The 20,664-nt window shown below is 44.3% G+C and overlaps 1 protein-coding gene across 1 annotated transcript in view; it reads right to left on the reverse strand.

The window, feature by feature from the left end:
• LOC126191519 (uncharacterized) overlaps positions 1-20,664 on the reverse strand; it is a 191,800-nt gene that overhangs the window by 56,787 nt on the left and 114,349 nt on the right. The window contains exon 2 of the mRNA XM_049932454.1: positions 12,203-13,197. Within this exon, the coding sequence (XP_049788411.1) occupies positions 12,203-13,197 (995 nt within the window). The remainder of the gene's footprint in view (positions 1-12,202; positions 13,198-20,664) is intronic.

The raw sequence follows: 20,664 nt of genomic DNA on the forward strand, positions 1-20,664 counted from the left end.
GGCATCTCTAACACAATGATCTCCTACAAGCCAACCAGCAAGGATTCCGAAAACATCCATCATGAGAATCCCAACTCCCACTTTTCTCACATGCGATTCTGAAAGCTTTGGATCGAGGCACTCAGGTAGATTTTTTTTGTTATGGTTTTAGGGCGCAACACCGCTACGGTCATTAGCGCCTCGTCTGTGACTTAGGAAAAGCTAAAAAACGAAACTGGAAACCAGCAGCAATGGGAGCAAAACTAAAAAAAGCGGGGAAACCAAAAACAGAAGGAAAGCTTAAAAAACCACTATAGAAGCGGGGTTGTTTGTCCCCAAAAAGAGCTTCAAATTACTGACGTTATCTCACTGGCACTAATGACCTCGAGAACGCGATCGGCTGATCGCGTGTCATCTGCTAAAATGGAAGATATATCAGACGACAGCTGTAGACGAGCGCGTAACGGAGTAAAATAGGGGCACTCAAGTAAAAGGTGTCTCACCGTCCACAGTTGAGAGCAATGGGGACAGAGTGGGGGAGGATCTCCGCTTAAAAGATGTCGATGGCTAAAAAGACAGTGCCCTATCCGGAGTCTAGTTAAAATTACCTCCTCCCGACGACGAGTTCGGGAGGAAGAGGACCAAGCACAGGGAAGAGCTTTCACGTCCCGCAATTTATTATGGGGAAGTGTCGACCAATGTGCGTGCCATAAAAGAGCAAATCGATGGCATAAAACACTCTGTAGATCGGCGAAGGGAATCATGCGAATAGCCGGCCGAAGAAGAGAGAATGCAGCCTTGGCCGCTATATCGGCCGCCTCATTTCCACAGATATCAACATGTCCTGGGATCCAGAGGAACGCCATAGAGACGCCCCCCAAGTGGAGCAAGTGGAGGCAATCCTGAATTCGGTGGACCAGAGGATGGACAGGGTAGAGAGCTTGGAGACTGAGGAGAGAGCTGAGAGAGTCGGAGCAGATAACACTGTATCTGCTGATGGCGACGGATGTATTGGACAGCCTGGAGAACAGCGTAAAGCTCCGCAGTAAAAACCGAACACTGGTCGGGAAGCCGAAATCGATTGGGTGTGTCGCCAACAATATAGACACTTCCTACACCTAACGATGTTTTTAGCCATCAGTGTAAATAAATGTGGCTTCCTTCATTTGTGCACATAGAGCAACAAATGCCCGACAATAAACAAGAGAAGGGGTACCATCCTTGGGAAACTGACAAAGGTCATGGAGCAGGCAGGTCCGGGGCCGGAGCCAAGGCGGTGCTATACCCCAGATTGTCAAGAAAGTTTTAGGAAAGCGGAAGGAAAGAGAATGGAACAGTTGGCGTAAGCGGACTCCCAGTGGTAGTAGGGAGGAAGGGCAGCCTGCATACCCTAAATCCAAGGAGGCGTCGAAAAAAAATGTCATGGGCCGGATTAGCAGGCATGGAAGACAAATGGCCAGCATAACGACTTAGAAGGACAGCTCGCCGATTGGACAGCGGAGGTTCAGCAGTCTCAGCATAAAGGCTTTCCACAGGGCTGGTGTAAAAAGCTCCAGACACTAAACGTAATCCACGGTGGTGGACAGAGTCGAGACGCCGAAGAATAGACGGCCGAGCAGAGGATTAAACTATGCTTCCGTAGTCCAATTTCGAGCGCACTAAGGCGCGATAGAGGCGGAGAAGGACCACTCGGCCCGCTCCCCAGGAGGTGCCATTCAGGACACGGATGGTGTTAAGGGATCGCAGACGGCGAGCCGAAAGATAGGAAACTTGGTAGGACCAGCACAGTTTTCTGTTAAACATAGGACCGAAGAATTTAGCGACGTCCGCGAACGGCAGGGCCTAGACGTAAGGAAAGCGGAAGAAACTCCGTACGACGCCAAAAATTAACACAAACGGTCTTACTGGGAGAAAAGCAGAAGCCGGTTTCGATGCTCCAAGAGTGGAGGCGTTCGAGACATCCTTGAAGACGCCGTTCAATAAGGCTGGTCCGTTGAGAGCTGTAGTAGATCTCAAAATCGTCCACAATGAGGGAGCCCGAGACATCAGGAAGGAGACAATCCATAATTGGATTTATGGAAAATGGCAAACAGTACAACACTTAGCACGGAGCCCTGGGGTACACCGTTTTCTTGGTAGAAAGTACGGGAGAGAGTAGTGTTCACCCGCACTTTAAATGTGCGCTCTGCCATAAATTCACGAAGGGGCAGCCGACCTCGAAAGCCCCAAGAGAACAGTGTGCGGAGGATGCCTGTCCTCCAACAGGTATCGTATGCTCTCTCCAGATCAAAAAATATCGCTACTGTTTGGCGTTTCCGGAGAAAATTGTTCATGATATAAGTGGAGAGAGCAACAAGATGATCAACTGCAGAACGATGATTTCGGAAAACGCATTGGGCAGGTGTTAAAAGACTGCGGGACTCCAGCCACCAGGCTAAATGGCAATTTACCATACGCTCCAAAACCTTACATACACTACTTGTGAGAGAAATGGGGCGATAGCTAGAGGGGAGGCGTTTGTCCTTTCCAGGTTTCGAAACAGGAACGACGATAGCTTCCCGCCATCGTCTGGGAAAAGTATTGTCGGTCCAAATTCGATTATAAAGGCGAAGGAGGTAACGCAGATATGGTATGATAAATGCAGCAACATTTGAATGTGGATACCATCCGGTCCTGGGGCGGAAGAGCAAGAAGAAGAGAGTGCATGTTGGAGTTCCCGCATGGAGAAACAGTATTATAGCTTTCGCGGTTTTGAGAGGAGAACGCAAGAGGTCGCACTTCCGCTGCACGTTTCTTCGGGAGAAACACTGGCGGGTAATTTGAAGAGCTCGAAATCTCAGCAAAGTGTTGACCCAATGAGTTAGAAATTGCGACGGGGTCCACTAATGTATCATGCGCGACAGTGAGCCCAGAGACGGGGGAGAAACTAGGCGCGCCAAATAAGCGTCGAATCCGACTCCAAACTTCCAAGGAGGGAGTGAAGGTGTTTAATGAGCTAGTAAAGAAGTCCCAGCTTGCCTTCTTGCTATCGCGGATGACGCGACGGCACCGCCCACGGAACTGCTTATAGCGGATACAGTTGGACAAAGTAGGATGTTGCCAGAAAATGCGAAGAGCACGTCGCCACTCACGTATTGCGCCACGGCATGCCTCATTCCACCAAGGAACTGAGGGGCGCCGGGACAATTCGGAGGTGTGAGGTATTGAACATTCCGCAGCTATAAGAATAACTTCTGTAATATGAGTGACCTCATCGTCAACGCTAGGAAAGTGACGGTCATCGAATGTCGCTAGAGACGAAAAAAGTGTCTAATCGGCTTGGGCAAACTTCCAGCGTCTCGGGTGCATATATGGCAGTTGTGGCTGCAATCTAAGGACACATGGAAACTGGTCACTCGAGTGTGTATCAGCAAGAGCGAACCATTCGAAGCGCCGAGCTAGCGGAACAGTAGTGACCGAAAGCTCCAAACGAGAGAAATTTGTCGTGGAGGCAGACAAAAATGTACGGTCCCCAGTGTTGAGGCAAACAAGATCCGCTTGGTGGAAGACGTCTATCAATAGTGAGCCACGCAGACAAGGATGTGGAGATCCGCAAAGTGGGTGGTGGGCATTGAAGTCCCCAACCAGCAAACAGGGATGCGGAAGCTGACCAAGAAGATGAAGGAGATCAGCTCTTGCCGTTGGTGTGGAAGATGGAATGTATACAGTACAAAGAGAGAAGGTGTATCCAGAAAGGGAAAGACACACAGCGACAGCTTGGAAGGAAGTGTTTAAGGGGATTGGGTGATAATGGAGAGTATCATGGAGAAATATCATGAGTCCTCCATGTGCTGGAGTGCCTTCAACAGAGGGGAGATCAAATCGGACTGACTGAAAATGGGGGGGGAAAACAAAGTGATCATGGGGAAGCAGCTTTGTTTCCTGAAGACAGAAGATGACCGGCGAGTAGGATCGAAAGAGGATCGTCAATTCATCCCGATTGGCTCGAATGCCGCGGATATTCCAATGGATAATGGACATAGGGTGGACAGAAAATGGAATGTGACCAAGGTTGCCGTCAACTCAACGAATGCTTAGAGCTTGCGACAGACAGCGTAGAACGGCATTCAGCCACAAGCAGAAGATCTTGATCCATAGGTTGTTCGGGAGCAGCTCCTGCCACCAGCGATAGGCCGGTTGATCGGCCGCCAGCAGTGCGCCTCGGCGACACAGAAGACGGCCGAGGGCGGTTACTGCCAGGTTGTGCTGTAGATGAGACACGCCGTGGCGGAGAAGGAGAGGAGCTGGGTTTCTTATTAGCCTTCTTGGAAACAGGACGTTGAGATGATGGAGGAACCGATGGTTGTGAAGTTGGGGTACGTAAAAAATCTTCACAATTATGCTCTTTTTTGTAAGTCCGGGTGTCTGACTTTTGGGATCGAGATTTAGCAGAACCCGATGAAGGGTGAGCCATAGAGGAGCAGGTTAGAGTGGGGAGGTTGAACGGGCGATCTTTGCGCTGCCCGATCTGACGACTGTATCACTAAAGGTGAGATCACAAGTCTGCATGGCCGCCTCCTTTGCTGGCCGAGGAGAGGCAAGGACAGTGCTGTATTTACCTGTGTGAGGCACAGTGGGCTTTCGACTGGTGTATAGCTTTCGACTAGTGTATAACTTTCGAGCAGCAAAGGTCGACACCTTTTCCTTCACTCTGATTTCCTGAATGAGCTGTTCGTCTTTAAAAATGGGGCAATCTCTAGAGGAAGCAGCGTGGTCACCCATACCGTTGATGCAATGAGTGGATGGAGGTGGACAAGCACCCTCATGGGCATCCTTGCCACACGTAACGCATTTGGCCGGATTGGAACAGGACTGGCTGGTATGATTGAACCGCTGACACCGATAGCAACGCGTAGGGTTTAGGATGTAAGGGCGAACGGAAATTATCTCATAACCCACTTTTATGTTCGATGGAAGTTGAACTCTGTCAAATGTCAAGAAGACAGTAAAGGTTGTAACGATGTTCATGTCAACCCTTTCCATGACTCGATGAACAGCCGTCATGTCCTGGTCAGACAGGTAGTTTTGAATTTCCTCGTCGGACAATCCGTCGAGGGAGTGTGTATAAACGACCCCACGTGATGAATTTCAAGTGCGGTGCACTTCCACCCGGACAGGAAAGGTGTGTAGCAGTGAAGTACGCAGCAATTTTTGTGCCTCGAGGGCACTGACTGTTTCTAACAACAAGGTGTCATTTCGTAATCGGGAACAAGACTTTACAGGACCTGCAATTTCGTCGACACCTTTCTGAATAATGAAAGGGTTGACTGTGGAGAAGTTTTGACCTTCGTCAGACTGAGAAACAACAAGGAACTGTGGCAACATTGGAAGAACTGTCCGTGGCTGAGACTCATTGAACTTACGTTTGTGAGCAGACATAGTAGATGATGAGGAAACCATTGCAGAAGGATCCCCCATGATTACCGGCGTCTTTGATGGCGCGCTCCTTCCTTGTGGGGGCCCTCTCTGAGGGCACTCCCGCCTTAAGTGATTGTTCACACCTCAGGTCACACCTCCAGAGAAACGGACTGAGGGACCAATCGGTACTTTTGGAAGGTATCAGCTCAGGTAATCAGACCTCCATGGGCCTGGCCATTACCAGAGGGTACGTACATGTCCTACCTCTCTACCCGGGGCAGGGAATTATGCGTTACCCCGTCACCAGCTACGCATGGGAATGCGGGGTCGGCCTTCAGAGACGCATAGGGAGGAACAAAGAAAAGGAAAGGAAAGAAGAGAGGTCTCAAACGCCGCAGAGGAAAGAAGGGTAAAGAGAGGTTAGGAAAAGAGAAGGACAAAGGAAGGACAAAGACTTGCCAGCAGAGAAAGCGAAGAAGAGAGACTGTTTTACAGTTTCGAGCGTCCGTCTCCAATGTAGGCACTAAACATACTTCCAGAGGGGGAGAAAGGGAAGGGAAAGGAAGAGGCAGAGGCAGAGGTAAGGGGGGGGGGCAAGATGAGGGATGGGGAAGGATGCGGAAAAGGAAGGTATGCAGCCCGGAAAGGAAGGAGGGCCACACTAGCTCGGGGTCCTGTGCTCGCTACGCACGAATCCACAAAAGAGTTGTGGACCCCCTGGGGGGAGTCAGGTAGATGCAGTATTTCTTGATTTAAAAAAGGCGTTTGACTGAATACCACACCTACGTTTATTGTGAAAAATACGATCATATGGGGTATCAAGTGAAATTTGTGACAGCACTGAGGACTTGTTGGTATGAAGGGCGCAGCACATTCTCTTGGGTGGAGATACACAAGTAACTTCAGGTGTGGCTCAGGGAAGTGTGCTGCAACGCTTGCTGTTCATGTTTTACATTAACGATACTGCATACAATGTTAAAAATACCCTAGGTCTTTTTGCAGATGACGCTATTATCTATAATGAAGTACTATCTGAAAGAAGCTGCATAAATATTCAGTCAGATCTTGATAAGATTTCAAAGTGATGCAAAGATTGGCAATTTGCTTTTAGTGTCCAGAAATGTAAAATTGTTTACTTCACAAAACGAAGGAAACGCGGTATGCTATGACTAATATCAAAACTAATAAAACCTGGTAACCTATGACTAATATCAATGAGTCACTGCTGGAATCGGCCAAATAATGAAAACGCCTGGGAGTAACACTTTGTAGGGATATGAAATGGAATGATCGCATAGGTTCATTCGTGGTACACTTCGGTTTAGTGGTACAATACTGGGAAAGTGCCATCAGTCTACAAATCACTCTAGCGACCAGTTGTAGAATAGTCCATGTGTGTGGGGCCTGTGCCAAATAGGACAAACAGGGGACACTGAATGTGCACGAAGAAGGGCAGCATGAATGATCACAAGTTGAAGGGCAGCATGAATGATCACAAGTTTGTTTCATCTGTAGGAAAGTGGCCCAGAGATACTGAAGAAACTGAGCTGGCAGACTCTTGAAGAAGGACATAAACTATACAGAAGAAGTGTACTAACAAAGTTTCAAGATCGGGCTTTAAATGATGACTAAGAATATACCACAATCCCAAATGTATCGCTCACATAGGGATCGTGAGGATAAGATTAAAAAATTACAGCACACAGAGGCATTCAAACAATCATTCTTTCCATGCTCCATACATGAATAGAATGGAAACAAACCCTAAAAACTGGTGCAATGATACGTACCCTCTGCCACGCACTTCTCGATGGTTCGCAGCATATAGATATAGAAGCAACTGCGAAAAAATGTTTACACAGAAAAGGGGCAGGGTGGATAACGAGTATAGCGTGCTAACTATACTAACGCAACATTTTTTTTGTGCAAATAATTGTCACCCTGGTTTTACTAGATAACAATAGATATAGCCACCACCCAAAATTCCCATAATCATGTAGGATTATTTTGTCTAACGAACGCGCTGTTTTCGACAAAGCCACCAAAATTACGTCGGAAAATAAGAATATAGGTGTCTGCGCTTAAAACGGGAGTTGCAGCTCCAGCCTTCCTTTGCATTATTCCACAACTTTGCACACATTTCGGGTTGACGCTTCTCGCCGATTTCTTTTACAACTGAAGAAATTTAAAAACAGAACTCTAATTACCGACGATCAACATTACCTAAAGAATGTTTAGCATGTACACACTGATTATAGTGCACGCAGAATACCGTGGCCGGTAGATGTGTAGACGGCGGGGCACGAGTGGGGAGAGCGTTGGGGAGGAAGTGCCATTCTGAACTGAAGCCTACACTCACATTTTTCGTAAATAGAGTGCAAAGCGGGGCCCCTTCACGGCCACGCTTGCCTGGTGACCGTTCAAAAAGACGTCCTCGTCTTTGGTTAGCATCTGAAACGAATTCCGCCGAAAAGGCAGCGATTTATTTCGCCTGGTTTGTTAACCACCTGTAACTTTCAGAGAAGTGCCACGAGTGGGGAATTTTGAGTAAAACCTACACATTTCTCTTGTTGCCATGTTCAAATATGCTTCTTTTGCCAAAACTCTGCGAAGTTTACACAGTCTCACTTCACTAATATTTCGTGCAGACGCAACTGTGAGAGAATTCTGAAACAGGGGCTTAGTAAGTTCATTAACTGAGGAACGGATGAAACGCAAGGTCAGCACCTTATGGAAAAGCACCTCTTCGGTACAAAATAAACATGTAATGACTTACATTGTTCCAAAACCCGTTGAATGTCTTGTTTCACCAGCTATCGATAGCCTTTAAACATTATATTCCTTCACCGGAAAAGTCTGTAGTTAGTGGAATAACACGGCAGATAATGAAGATTTGCATAATACCCATACGACAAAATACTCTACTATTTGGGTGCCATCATTTGCCAGAATCTCATTCCGATATCTCAAATCGTTTATGAAATATGAGGAATGTTGTGCATATTTCACTCCGGCTTTATTGGTGGCGCGGTGCAATCGCAAATGAGTACGCTACGTCAGATCACATTTCTACATATTGGCAACAGATAGAGACCTACACCCCAGTCTAAAGAAAAATTCAATACGTTAGCTAAATTTCATACGCAGCAACAGATTATGTAATTCCACCAAACGCAAAATCTTATCGACCCCTATTTTTCATTGCAGACTTTTTCGAATTTCGAGCAATGTCTTACATCCACGTAAATATCACAACTATGGCCATTAACGAAATGATAGGAACATCATAATGAACCTCACAAATAATGCTACATGTAAAGCAAAAATGAATTGTTTTACCAAATAGTTCCAATAAAATGATTTGACAAAGACTGCAGTCTGCAGGGCATGCGCGACCATTCTGCCATCGCCGACCGGCCGAAAGAGGGTAAACGTTTGTCGGCCGCCTCTTTTGAACTAACGACGAAAGCTGGCCACTGCGTATCGGCCACCGTATCCTGCGCGACCTCTACCAGCAACTAGAGACATTTATGTTAGTACTGCTCCACATTTCAATAGCTGCCATATCTCAGATAGTTCTGATATCTGCGGTGATATATGCGACGCACCTCAGAGGCTTTATTAAAGTGTGAGTAAGGAAAATAACGTCAGTAAATTATGATTAAAACGAAACGCGAAATACACGAACGATCTGTCACATACGCTACGGCACTTTATTAAATCTGCTATATAGTTTGTTAGAAGGTATACAGCGTGATGATGGGAAAGGATTTTTATTGCTTACGTTATTCAATCAAAAACCTCTAAACTAACAGTGATACCTGAGCAACGTAATTGTAACTACTAAGAATGTAAGCAAACTAGAGGTATCAGGTCGTTCGTATATTTTCAGTTCTAAATAGGATCAGCTGGCATTCTACAGGTCGGAGCATGAAATGTTAAGATCCCTTAATGAGGTAGGAAGGATAGCGAATTTAAAATGGGAAATGGACAGACTGGAGTTGGATATAGGTCATTAGTGATGTGAGGTGGCAGCATAGCAAGGACTTCTGGTCAGGTGACCCAAAAATGGGTAACGAATGAGTAGGTACAATGATGAATAATAAAAAGGAATATACGTAAGGTACTATGCGCAACATAGTGAACACATTATCGTATCTAAGATAAGCACAAAGTGAACACTCGACACTACACAACAAGTTTATATTATGCTAAGTTGCTCTGCAGATGATGAAGCCATTGAAATAAAGAAATTATTCAGATAGTTAAGGGAGACGTTAATTTAGTTGTGATGGAAACTAAAATTCGATAGCAGGAAAAGAAATCGAAGAAGAAAAAAATAGCAGGATTATTTTGTCTAACGAACGCGCTGTTTTCGACAAAGCCACCAAAATTACGTCGGAAAATAAAAATATAGGTGTCTGCGCCACTGGGCGAAACGACTAAAAGGAAGCTACCTTTCAGAATGTTGCACAGAGCTTAATAATCGCTAATAGTTTGTTTAAAAACGGTGAAAGAAGGCTGTATACATGGAAGAGATATTGACACACAGGAATGTTTTAAATAGATTACAAAATGATAAGAGATTCTGAAACCATATTTGACACTGCAAATTATTTTCAAGGTTGGACGTGGAGGCTAAGCGTAATTTATTCGTTATGAACTGCAGACTAAAACTGAATGCAGAAACCAGACTGCAGTTATAGGAGTCAAGGGGCATGAAAGAGAGAGTTGTAGCCTATGTCCGATGTTTTTCAATCTGTAGGTGGAGCTTGCAATAAGGCAAGCCAAAGAAATATTTGGAGAGGGAAGTCAAGTTCAGGGAGAAGAAATAAAAACTTTAAGGTTTGTTGATGAGATGGTCATTGTCAGATATAACAAAGGACTTGAAAAAGCAGTTGAATGGAATGCACAGTGTCTTGAAAAGAGGTTAGAAGAGGAACAAAGTTAAAGAACAGTAATGGGTAGTATTGAATAAAAACAGGCAGGAATTAGAACAGAAAATAAGGCACTTAAATAGGTGAAGTTTGCTGTTTCAGCAGCAGAATAATTGATGAGAGTCAATGTAGAGAGGATGTGAAATGAAGACTGACTACAGCACAAAAGGTATTTCTGAAAAGGAAGTTTATGTTAACATTGAATATAAATTTTACGGTTGGGTGGTCTTTTCTGGACGTATTTGCTGAATCACCTTGTACAGAAGTGAAATGTAGATGATAAATAGTTCACACAAGCATGGACTAAGTAGTTCTAAGTTCTAGGGGACTGATGACCTCAGAAATTAAGTCCCATAGTGCTCAGAGCCATTATTGAACACCTCCCAACACGGCGTCGGGCTTCCTTTCACACACCGCAGTGCGGCAACTCGACGGAGAATGGACTCAACAAGTCGTTGGTAGTCCACTGCAGAAATATTGAGCTATGCTGCCTCCACAGCCGTCCATAACTGCTTAAGTGTTACCCGTGCAGTATTTTGTGCACAAACTGACCTCTCGATTATGTCTCATAAATGTTCGATTGGATTCATGTCAGGTCATGTGGGTGGCCCAATCATTTGCTCAAATTGCTCATTCTGTTCTTCATATCAATCACGAACAATTGTGGCCCAGTGACATGGCACACTGGGATCCACAAAACTTCCATCGTTGTTTGGGAACATGAAATCCAAGAATGGCGCAGAATAGTCTGCAAGTAGCCGGACAATCATTTCCAGTCATTGACTGGTTCAAGCTGGACCAGAGGACCAAGTCCATTCCATGTAAACACAGCCCACACCATTATGGAGGCCCCACCAGCTTGCATAGTGCCTGTTGGCAACTGGGGTCCATGGTTACATGTGGTCTGCACCACACTCAAACCCTACCACCAGCTCTCACCAACTGAAATCTGGACTCATCTGACAAGGCCACGGTTTTCCAGTCTTCTAGGTTCCACCCGATATGGACATGAGAGCCTAGAAGAGGCGCTGCAAGCGATGTCGTCCTAATGGATACAATCATCGTACGTCTCACATTGATCTCTGCAACCATTTAACGCATTGTTGCTTGTCTGCTAACACTGACAACTCTGCGGCATTTGCAATATTTTACTCAGTGTTGCTTATCTGCTAGCACTGGCAACTCTACGCAAACGCCGCTACTTTCGATCATTAAGTGAAGGCCGTCAGCCACTGCATTGTTCGTGGTGAGAGGTAATGCCTGACATTTGGTATTCTCGGTAAACTTATGACACTGTGAATCTCGGAATATTTAATTCCCTAAACGATTTCCGAGATGGGGTGTCCCATGCGTCTAGCTCCAACTATCATTCTGCGTTCAAAGTCTGTTAATTCCCATCGTGAGGCCATAATCAAGTGCGAAACCTTTTCACATGCGTCACCTAAGTACAAATGACAGCACGTCCAATGCACTGCCCTTTATACCAACTGTGCATGTGCATATCGCTATCCCACGACTTAAGTCACCTCACTGTACAGTGCACCTTGACTGCTTGCTGCTGTTCAAACTATTTCACTAACTAGCGTATAGTTATTGGTGTTCTACGTTACTATAGTATTAATTCTGTTATTCATGTTAATATTTTCATTACATTCTCTCTTTTGGCAGGGAAAAGTTCTGATTAAGAAAGTAAACTAATCACTAATTGCACTGTACAAGCATATTTTGGCTCATCACATTTGAAGAATAACATGTTACTATATGTGTCTTTTTTATTACTATGTACTTTAATGAATCACCTACCTGTTGCTGTAAAACTTTAGTACATGACTTAAATCAGTGGCTTTTCACTGTTTGCAAGAATTTAAGTAATTTTGATTACTACAAACCTGTTTTTATGTTGTATGAGATTGCTGTACCGGCGAAACGTCTCACAACACAAATCGCATCTAATAGGAGCTTCTCCAGTGTGAACATTAGTATGTTCAGTCAGTTTTTGTTTGGTTATAAATGATTTGTCACAAACACCGCACTTAAATGGTTTGATTCCTAGATGCCTGTTTGTATGGAGGTTAAGGTTCTGATGTCTCGTAAAGAACTTTCCACAATATTTGCACTCCAGAGGATGTATTTTTAAATGTGCACGGTACAAAACGTCGGTGCTGAAAGCTTCCTGACAAGTTGGACAGATATGACAACCCCGTTTCTTTCTGAGTTTGTGTGCTGTGTGCACATGTTCTTTCAAATCATCTTGTGATGTAAAAACCAAAGCACAGTTCACTGAAATGCATTTAAATTCTTGTTTAACTGTGTCTTCCGGACCATTTCCTGTCTGCGTCTCACCTACTGCAGGCTCTGGTTTGAGTTTGGCGACTAAACTATCACTTGTTTTTATTTTTTTCTGATCAGGGTCCACATCCAATACAGGAGTATCAGTTTTCTCAGTCTTAATCTTCACCGCTGATGAACTACTTGGACCATTACTGTCAGGCGTCCTTGCAGCAGACAAGCTCTCAGCGGAAGGAACGCATAGGTCTACATTTTTATTTTCTACTTTCACAGTTTCTACAAGTTCTTCCTTCACAGTAGGAGCACTGTACACGTCACCAAATTGTTTATCCTTACGTACTTCTGTTGCATCCGTGTGGAACCTCCTACGATGAACTCTCCTCTCCTTAGGACAGTTGAATATTTCAGTGCAAGAAAGACACTTGTACACTTTCTTCATTTTACCCTTCTTAGAAACACTTTCTCTTACACTACTTTTGGCAACCGGTAGGTCATTTAGTGGTCTACTTGTTTCTGTATCTGATCCATCTGATGCGCCCCAGCTCTCTCTTGCTAGCAGATCATACGAAGTCGAGACATCTCCATCGTTGTAGCTCTGTAACAAAAAAGAACAAATAAATTTCCCACATACATGTCGCCCTCCCTCTTATTCTTTATACCGCTACTATCATCGTTTGAAGAAATACGCAAACAACTCTGTTTTAAAGGAATGTAAGATTTTTCAAACACGTATTACACGATTATGTGAAACAAAGGCATTTCAGAGTGATATGATACAAAAGGATGCCAGTAAATGATACCTAGTAAAACTAAAATAATTGTGCAACAGGCTTCAAAGAAAATTACTCCACGAAGAAGTGATGTAAAAAGGCAAATCTCCACAACTTTTCATGCAAAAAATATATAACAATATTTAAAATTAATGTGCATTGATTTACGGTAAGTGAATAATTCCATCTGCATCTTCCTAGGGCTTGCCCCCAGTTCTTGTCATGGCAACTCTGTCTTAAAGCACGGACTATATCTTGTCATTTAGTTAATTACCTTACTGATAACAAAACGGCTTAGCTCAGTGTCCACATGTCGAGACAAAAATCTACCTGATCAGTGCTGCATCTGTAGGTTTACAAGTATGCTGAAGATACAGTTCGTGACCACTGCATAACACTCACAAAACCAAAAAATCTACACAACTTGAATCTGATCTACACAGATTTTGAATATGTCTGTTACAATAGGGGAAACATGTGGAATGACTAAGCATTTGTATTAAAAAAACATACATTACACTAATATGAATGTAGGCCAACTTTTTTCTTAACTTGTTTCGACTGCGTGAAACCCAAGGTATCTACAAAACTAGTAATCACTTTATTCTGTTACTGTGTACTTTAATGTCAAAATGTTCTAAGCAAAATGATAAAAAATATGGAGAGTGATAACAATTAAAGAAATAACTTCTTGTATTTGTTTCCTTGTCGCAAACACAGCTAATGAAGGAACGCGTTCATTAGCAATAACTGTATGAAAACTGTTTGCACGTTTTGTGATACATTTTCCCTTTGGAAATTCACTTTACAAACACAACGCGATAATTTTTCATTTTTGTATGTCTTCGCTTTTGTGACAATGTTGACTGGAATACACTCTTCGAAATTCTGTAAGGTAGCAGGGATGAAATGCTACCTACAACCTGTACAGAAACCGAACTGCAGACATACGTAAGAATCTCTGGCTATGAAAGTCAGGCAGGGTTCTAGCTTGTTCGCGAAGTTACTCTATCTGTACACAGAACTAGTATAGTAGTAGGGGAAATCAGAGATAAATTAGGAAAGGGATCGAAGTTTAGGGATAAGGAGGACACACTGAGGTTTGCCGATGACACTGCAATTCTGCCAGAGACGGTAAATGATTAAGCAGGTTAGTTGACCGAAACTGACAATTTCTTTAGAAAAGGTTATAAGATTATCAGTTAAAACAACAAGGGTAATGCAACGCTGTGGAATCAAATCAAGTAATTCTGAGGGAATCTGATTAGAAAGGGAGACACTAAAAGTAGCAGATCTGTTTTGCGATCGGGAAGAGCATATCTGAAAGAGGAATTTGCTAGCACGGGCTTCAAATTTACGAGTTAGAAATTCTTTTCTGCAGGTGTTTGTCTGGAGTGTACCCTTGTACAGAAGTTAAACGGGGACGATGAACAGTCCAGACATAAGGAGAACAGAACTTTTTGAATGGGGTGAAACAGAATAATGCCCAGATAAAAGGTTTAATAATTACTGAAGATGACTGAATGAAATTGAGGAGAAAATAAATTTATGGCACAATATGACTAAAAGAATGGATTAGTTGATAGGAGACATCACGAGACATCAAAGAATGGTCAGTGTGGTAATTGGCGTGAAGTGTGGAGGCGTAAAAATTATAGGACACCAAGAATTGACTATAATAAGCAGGTTAAAATATATGTCGGTTGCAATGGTTATGCAGAGATGAACAGGCCTGCACAGGATACTCTCGGTGGAGAGCTGCATCAAACCAATATTCAGACTGAAAACCACAATAAACAAAATAGACAACTGTAGACTTGATACTAAGCGGGTTTATACGCTACAGCATATATTTGTGATTTTCTGAACCTCGTTATATCATGAACTGTATAAAGCAACTGGCTGTATCCCGCCAATCGTTGCCGTGGCTCAGTCTCGTTAAATGGAAAAGAAAGAAAGCACTCATTTCTAGTGTGTATGGGAATTGGACATACGGCCTAATCTCTTTCTTTCCCCTGTCTCTGTCCATCTCCTTCTCCCCGTCACCTTATCCACATCCTCTTCCTCATTCCCCCCCCCCCCCCCGGTGTCCACCTCCTCCTCTCTCCATATTCTCCTGCCCCCTCTCTCTTCTCTGTCCATCTACTCGTTTCTGTTCTCGATATCCATTTCCTCCCACTGTTCCGTCCACCTCCTCCCTCTCTCTGACCTTGACCTTTGATTATTGTTATTGCAATTCAGATTCTGTAATCTGAATGTTTAGTAAACTATCGTTTAAAATTTGAAGTAGGTCGGTCCAGAACTTCTTGAGATTTTTGCTAACAGCGTTTCACTATTATACATTGTCTATAATAAAATTTGTAGCCTACGTTTGTCCATAAATATTTATATATTTGTTGTTATTGTGGTCTTCAGTCCTGAGACTGGTTTGATGCAGCTCTCCATGCTACCCTATCCTGTGCAAGTTTCTTCATCTCCCAGTACTTACTGCTACCTACATCCATCTGAATCTGCTTAGTGTATTCATTTCTTGGTCTCCCTCTACGATTTTTACCCTCCACACTGCCCTCGAATGCTAAATTTGTGATCCCTTGATGCCTCAGAACATGTCCTACCAACCGGTCCCTTCTTCTTGTCAAGTTGTGCCACAAACTCCTCTTCTCCCCAATCCTATTCAATACCTCCTCATTAGTTTTGTGATCTACCCATCTAATCTTCAGCATTCTTATGTAGCACCACATTTCGAGAGCTTCTATTCTCTTCTTGTCCAAACTATTTATCGTCCATGTTTCACTTCCATACATGGCTACACTCCATACAAATACTTTCAGAAGCGACTTCTGACAAATCTATACTCGATGTTAACAAATTTCTCTTCTTCAGAAACGCTTTCCTTGCCATTGCCAGTCGACATTTTACACATTTATATAATTTATATATTATATATTTTATTATATATTTTATTACATAGCCGATGTACATCCGAATGATCACTAGAGTATCGTGTAAAAATTTGGAGTTAATCGATCATGAACTTTTCAGATTTTTGGTACAAGCGTGATAACCACCTGTCAAGAGCCTGAATAACCACCATTCGCAGGGCGAGACGTGCAGGATGAAGGGTACTGAGGTCCTGGAAGGTATAAACTGGGATGTGGAACCATGCCGACTCCAGTGCTGTGGCCGGCTGCGCTAGGTTTCTCGGTTGAGGAACCATTGCGCGAACACCCCGATCGAGGGTGGTGCCACAGATTCTCGATTGAGTTTAAATCCAGGGAGTTTAGTAGCCAGGGGGGTACAGTAAACTCATCCTGGTACTCTTCGGACTACACACGTACACTGCGAATTGTCACGTTGCATTGTCCCGCTGGTAGGTGTCATCGTGCCAAGGAAAAACAAACTGCACGTAGGGTTGTATGCATACTTGTGTTGATCCACTGTGCCTTCCAGAACCGTAACACTTCGTTCTGGTTACAGGACATTTGCTTTCAGACGTTTCACGCCGTACACGCCAACGGCCATCTGTGCAACGGTGCATAAACCTCGATTCATCTGAAAAGTCCACCTGCCGCCTCTCAGTGGGCGTCCAGTTGCAAATTGTAGAATCCGTTGCCGATGAACAGCAGTCGGCACGGGTGCATGAACCACGTGCCGGCTGCGGAGGCCAACACGCAGCAACGTTCGCTCTTTGTTCACCTGGATGGTCAGTTGCTCAACGGTTGCACGTCTGTTCGCCCCTACACGTCTCCGCAGCCGTCGTCCATCCCTGTCATCTATGGTCCACGGTGCACCACAGTTGCCTCGGCACCGGTTTTGGACAGCGCCTTGTTGCACGGTATAGTTTAACAATGACACCACGTAAAACAGTTTACAAACTTAGCCGTTTCGAATATAATCCCACCCTTGACCTGAAAGCCAATGATCATGCCCTTCTGGACGTCAGATATATCGCTCCGTTTTCGCATTACAACAACGACTGGACTATTTTCCGCGTGCTGCCCCCGTCTCCGTGAGCTCTGTCTGATCGAACTTTAACGTCCAGTGTTTGCATCAAATCCTTGCACGTTTTCATCGTCTATCTCATACATGCAGAATATAAGTAATGCTAGATTTTTCATAAAAAGATTGAAATATTTCAGTGTATGACATTTATTTGCTAAACTGCAGTGTCTTTGTTGCTTTGATTTAGGAGGGTGTCATATGAAAACCTTAAATATTTTTTAAAATATTATTTATTGTGCAGAAGTGGTACAAAGTTTTATCACTTTTCAACACCATCATCCCCACGCTTAATGCAAGTACTCCAGCGCTTACAAAGTGCATAAATTCCTTTAGAAAAGAATTCTTTTGGTGGTCCGCGCAGCCACTCATGCACCGCGTGGCGTACCTCTTCATCAGAACGAAACCTCTTTCCTCCCATTGCGTCTTTTAGTGGTCCAAACATGGAAATCACTTGCGTAAAGGTCTGGTGAGTATGGTGGATGAGGAAGACACTCAAAATGTAGGTCTGTGATTGTTGCAACTGTTGAACGGGTTGTGTGGGGCCTTGCATTGTCATGTTGCAAAAGGACACCTGCTGACAGCAATGCACGTCGCTTTGATTTGATTGCAGGCCGCATATGGTTTTTTAGGAGATCTGTGTATGATGCACTGGTGACAGTGGCCCCTCTAGGCATGTAATGCTCCAAAATGACGTCTTTTTCATCATCACCTTCCCTGCTGATGGTTCTGTTCAAAACTTCTTTGGTTTTGGTGATGTAGAATGGCGCCATTCCTTGCTCGCTCTCTTCGTTTCTGGTTGGTGGAAGAGAACCCAGGATTTTTCCCCAGTAACGATTCTTGCAAGGAAGCCGTCACCTTCTCGTTCAAAGCGCCTGGCCGGCCGGAGTGGCCGAGCGGTTCTAGGCGCTACAGTTTGGAACCGCGCGACCGCTATGGTCGCAGGTTCGAATCCTGCCTCGGGCATGGATGTGTGTGATGTCCTTAGGTTAGTTAGGTTTAAGTAGTTCTAAGTTCTAGGCCACTGATGACCACAGCAGTTAAGTCCCATAGTGTTCAGAGCCATTTGAACCATTTTTTTCAAAGCGCCGAAGAAGTTCTTCACAAGCATCAACACGTCGTTCTCTCATTTCAGGAGTTAGCTGCCATTGCACCCATCTTGCAGACACTTTGTGAAACTGAAGCACATCATGCACAGCGTGGTGTGCTGACCCATGACTAATCTGTAAACATGTTGCAGTGTCATTCAGTGTCACTCCGCGGTTTTCCTTCGCTATGGCTTCAACTGTTGCAACGTTCTGTGGAGTCACAACTCGTTGTGCCTGACCTGGACGAGGAGCATCTTCCACTGAATACGCACTGATTTTTAACAAAAAACAATTTGCTTTATTGCTATCACATAAGTAGTAGTGCAGTTAACGTCATTTCTCCGAAGTTCCTAATATTAATGCGAACTTCCTACGCATTCCCTAGACTTGATGCTCTGACAAACATGCATCACCGTACTGAACCTTCATTCGTCGATGAATTTCAATGGTTTCACACCTCCACTACGCAAAAACCGAATAACAGAACGCTGTTCTTCCCTGGTGCAAGTCGCAAGTGTGGCGGCCATCTTTATACTCATACTGCGATGGTATGTGTGCATCTGCACTATGCTGCCATCTACAGGCCATTCTGCACGCTGTTTGTAGAACGCTTACCAACTTGCAGGATAAGGACGTGAAATTTCGATTTGTTACTACAAATTTAAGGTTTTCATTTGACTCACCTTCGTACTTTGCAATGTCCTTCAACACATGCACGCATTTCTGAAGGAACAGGCACCGCAGCGATCGACAGCCGCATGAAATATGAGAATCATTCGCATTTGTGAATACGTCTAAACTTTGGCGGCACTATGCACTGATGACAAAATCTGTGCCGGGACTATAAACCGGACCTTCCGTTTAACGCGAACGTTCGGCCACTGCAGCACCCTCCCCGGCCTGACCCAAGCGTCCACATGTCACCACTTTCGTCTACAATCCATATTCGCACAGCTACTTTGAGCCCCTTACTGGAAGAGGCGTATGATTAAAGTCGAAGCCCAGTTACTAAGAAAAGGATTCGAACCTAAGACCGTAGAGGTCGCGCGGTTCCAGACTGTAACCCCTAGAACCGCTCGGCCACTCCGGCAGGCCCCAGTTATTAGGGCCGACTGTTGTGACCGAGCGGTTCTAGGCGCTTCAGTCTGGGACCGCGCGACCGCTACGGTCGCAGGTTCGAATCCTGCCTCGGGTATGGATGTGTGTGATGTCCTTAGGTTAGTTAGGTTTAAGTAGTTCTAAGTTCTAGGGGACTGATGACCTCAGATGTTAAGTCCCATAGGGCTCAGAGCCATTTGCACTATTTAAACCAGTTATTAGGCATGAAATACTAAACTTCAGTACCTGTGTTGTTCTAATGTACTTTGGAACACACTTTGAAAAGAAAGTTATTTTTCTTCGAAATCATGTGAAACTCTTGACAGGATCGTTTTAAATTACACAAGATCATCTTTGTGACTGTATTGGTTTGCAATTTATTGCATTCATTTGTCGAATTTCCTATTGTTTCCGATGTCATAAATCACTAAGAAGGCAGCCGCTGCACTTGTCGCATTCATGGCGATCTCGCTCGCACTGAGTAACCGGCGATTATGAGCGAACGCCCGTCGCGGAGTTACGCGACACCACCTGGAACAGGTGGTGTTGAGAGAAGTCTCGTATCGATTGAGCGCGGTTGCCACGTGTGAAGATGGAATGGTTTGCCGCGCACGAACTGTTCACGAGATCGTCCCACGCTCACTATTTACTGCGCAATAATATTGTGCAAGTATTTTGCGCGAAAATGAGAGACCAAGAACGGCACAATATTATTGCGCAATATTTAACGAGCGGGACGCGCCATTTAAAACTCCGCCTTCGAAGTGAACGTGTCGGCGTTCACTACTGCTATTGCAATTGCTACGTGCTGCAAAAAGAAAAGCTAGAGGAAGGCGCGATGAATGAAAAAATGGCTTGGAATGCTTTCTACAAAAGTCGATATTAACAAAAGAGAACTTGCAGCAGAGCCAGCCCGCTGCAGCATTTTTTTTTTTTTTTTTTTATGGCTGAACGAGTAATCTTTCAACGAATTGGAGAACTTCGTTACACCTTGTGTACACAGAAAGGATACTGTTCATATACTAGTGCTGGAAGCTATCTTCTTATATATACCCTAGTAGAGTAAGAAATTATCGCAGTTAATCAGTTGGTAGATCTGTTCAAGAC

The sequence above is a fragment of the Schistocerca cancellata genome, chromosome 1, assembly GCF_023864275.1.
Source record: "Schistocerca cancellata isolate TAMUIC-IGC-003103 chromosome 1, iqSchCanc2.1, whole genome shotgun sequence".
NCBI lineage: Eukaryota > Metazoa > Arthropoda > Insecta > Orthoptera > Acrididae > Schistocerca > Schistocerca cancellata.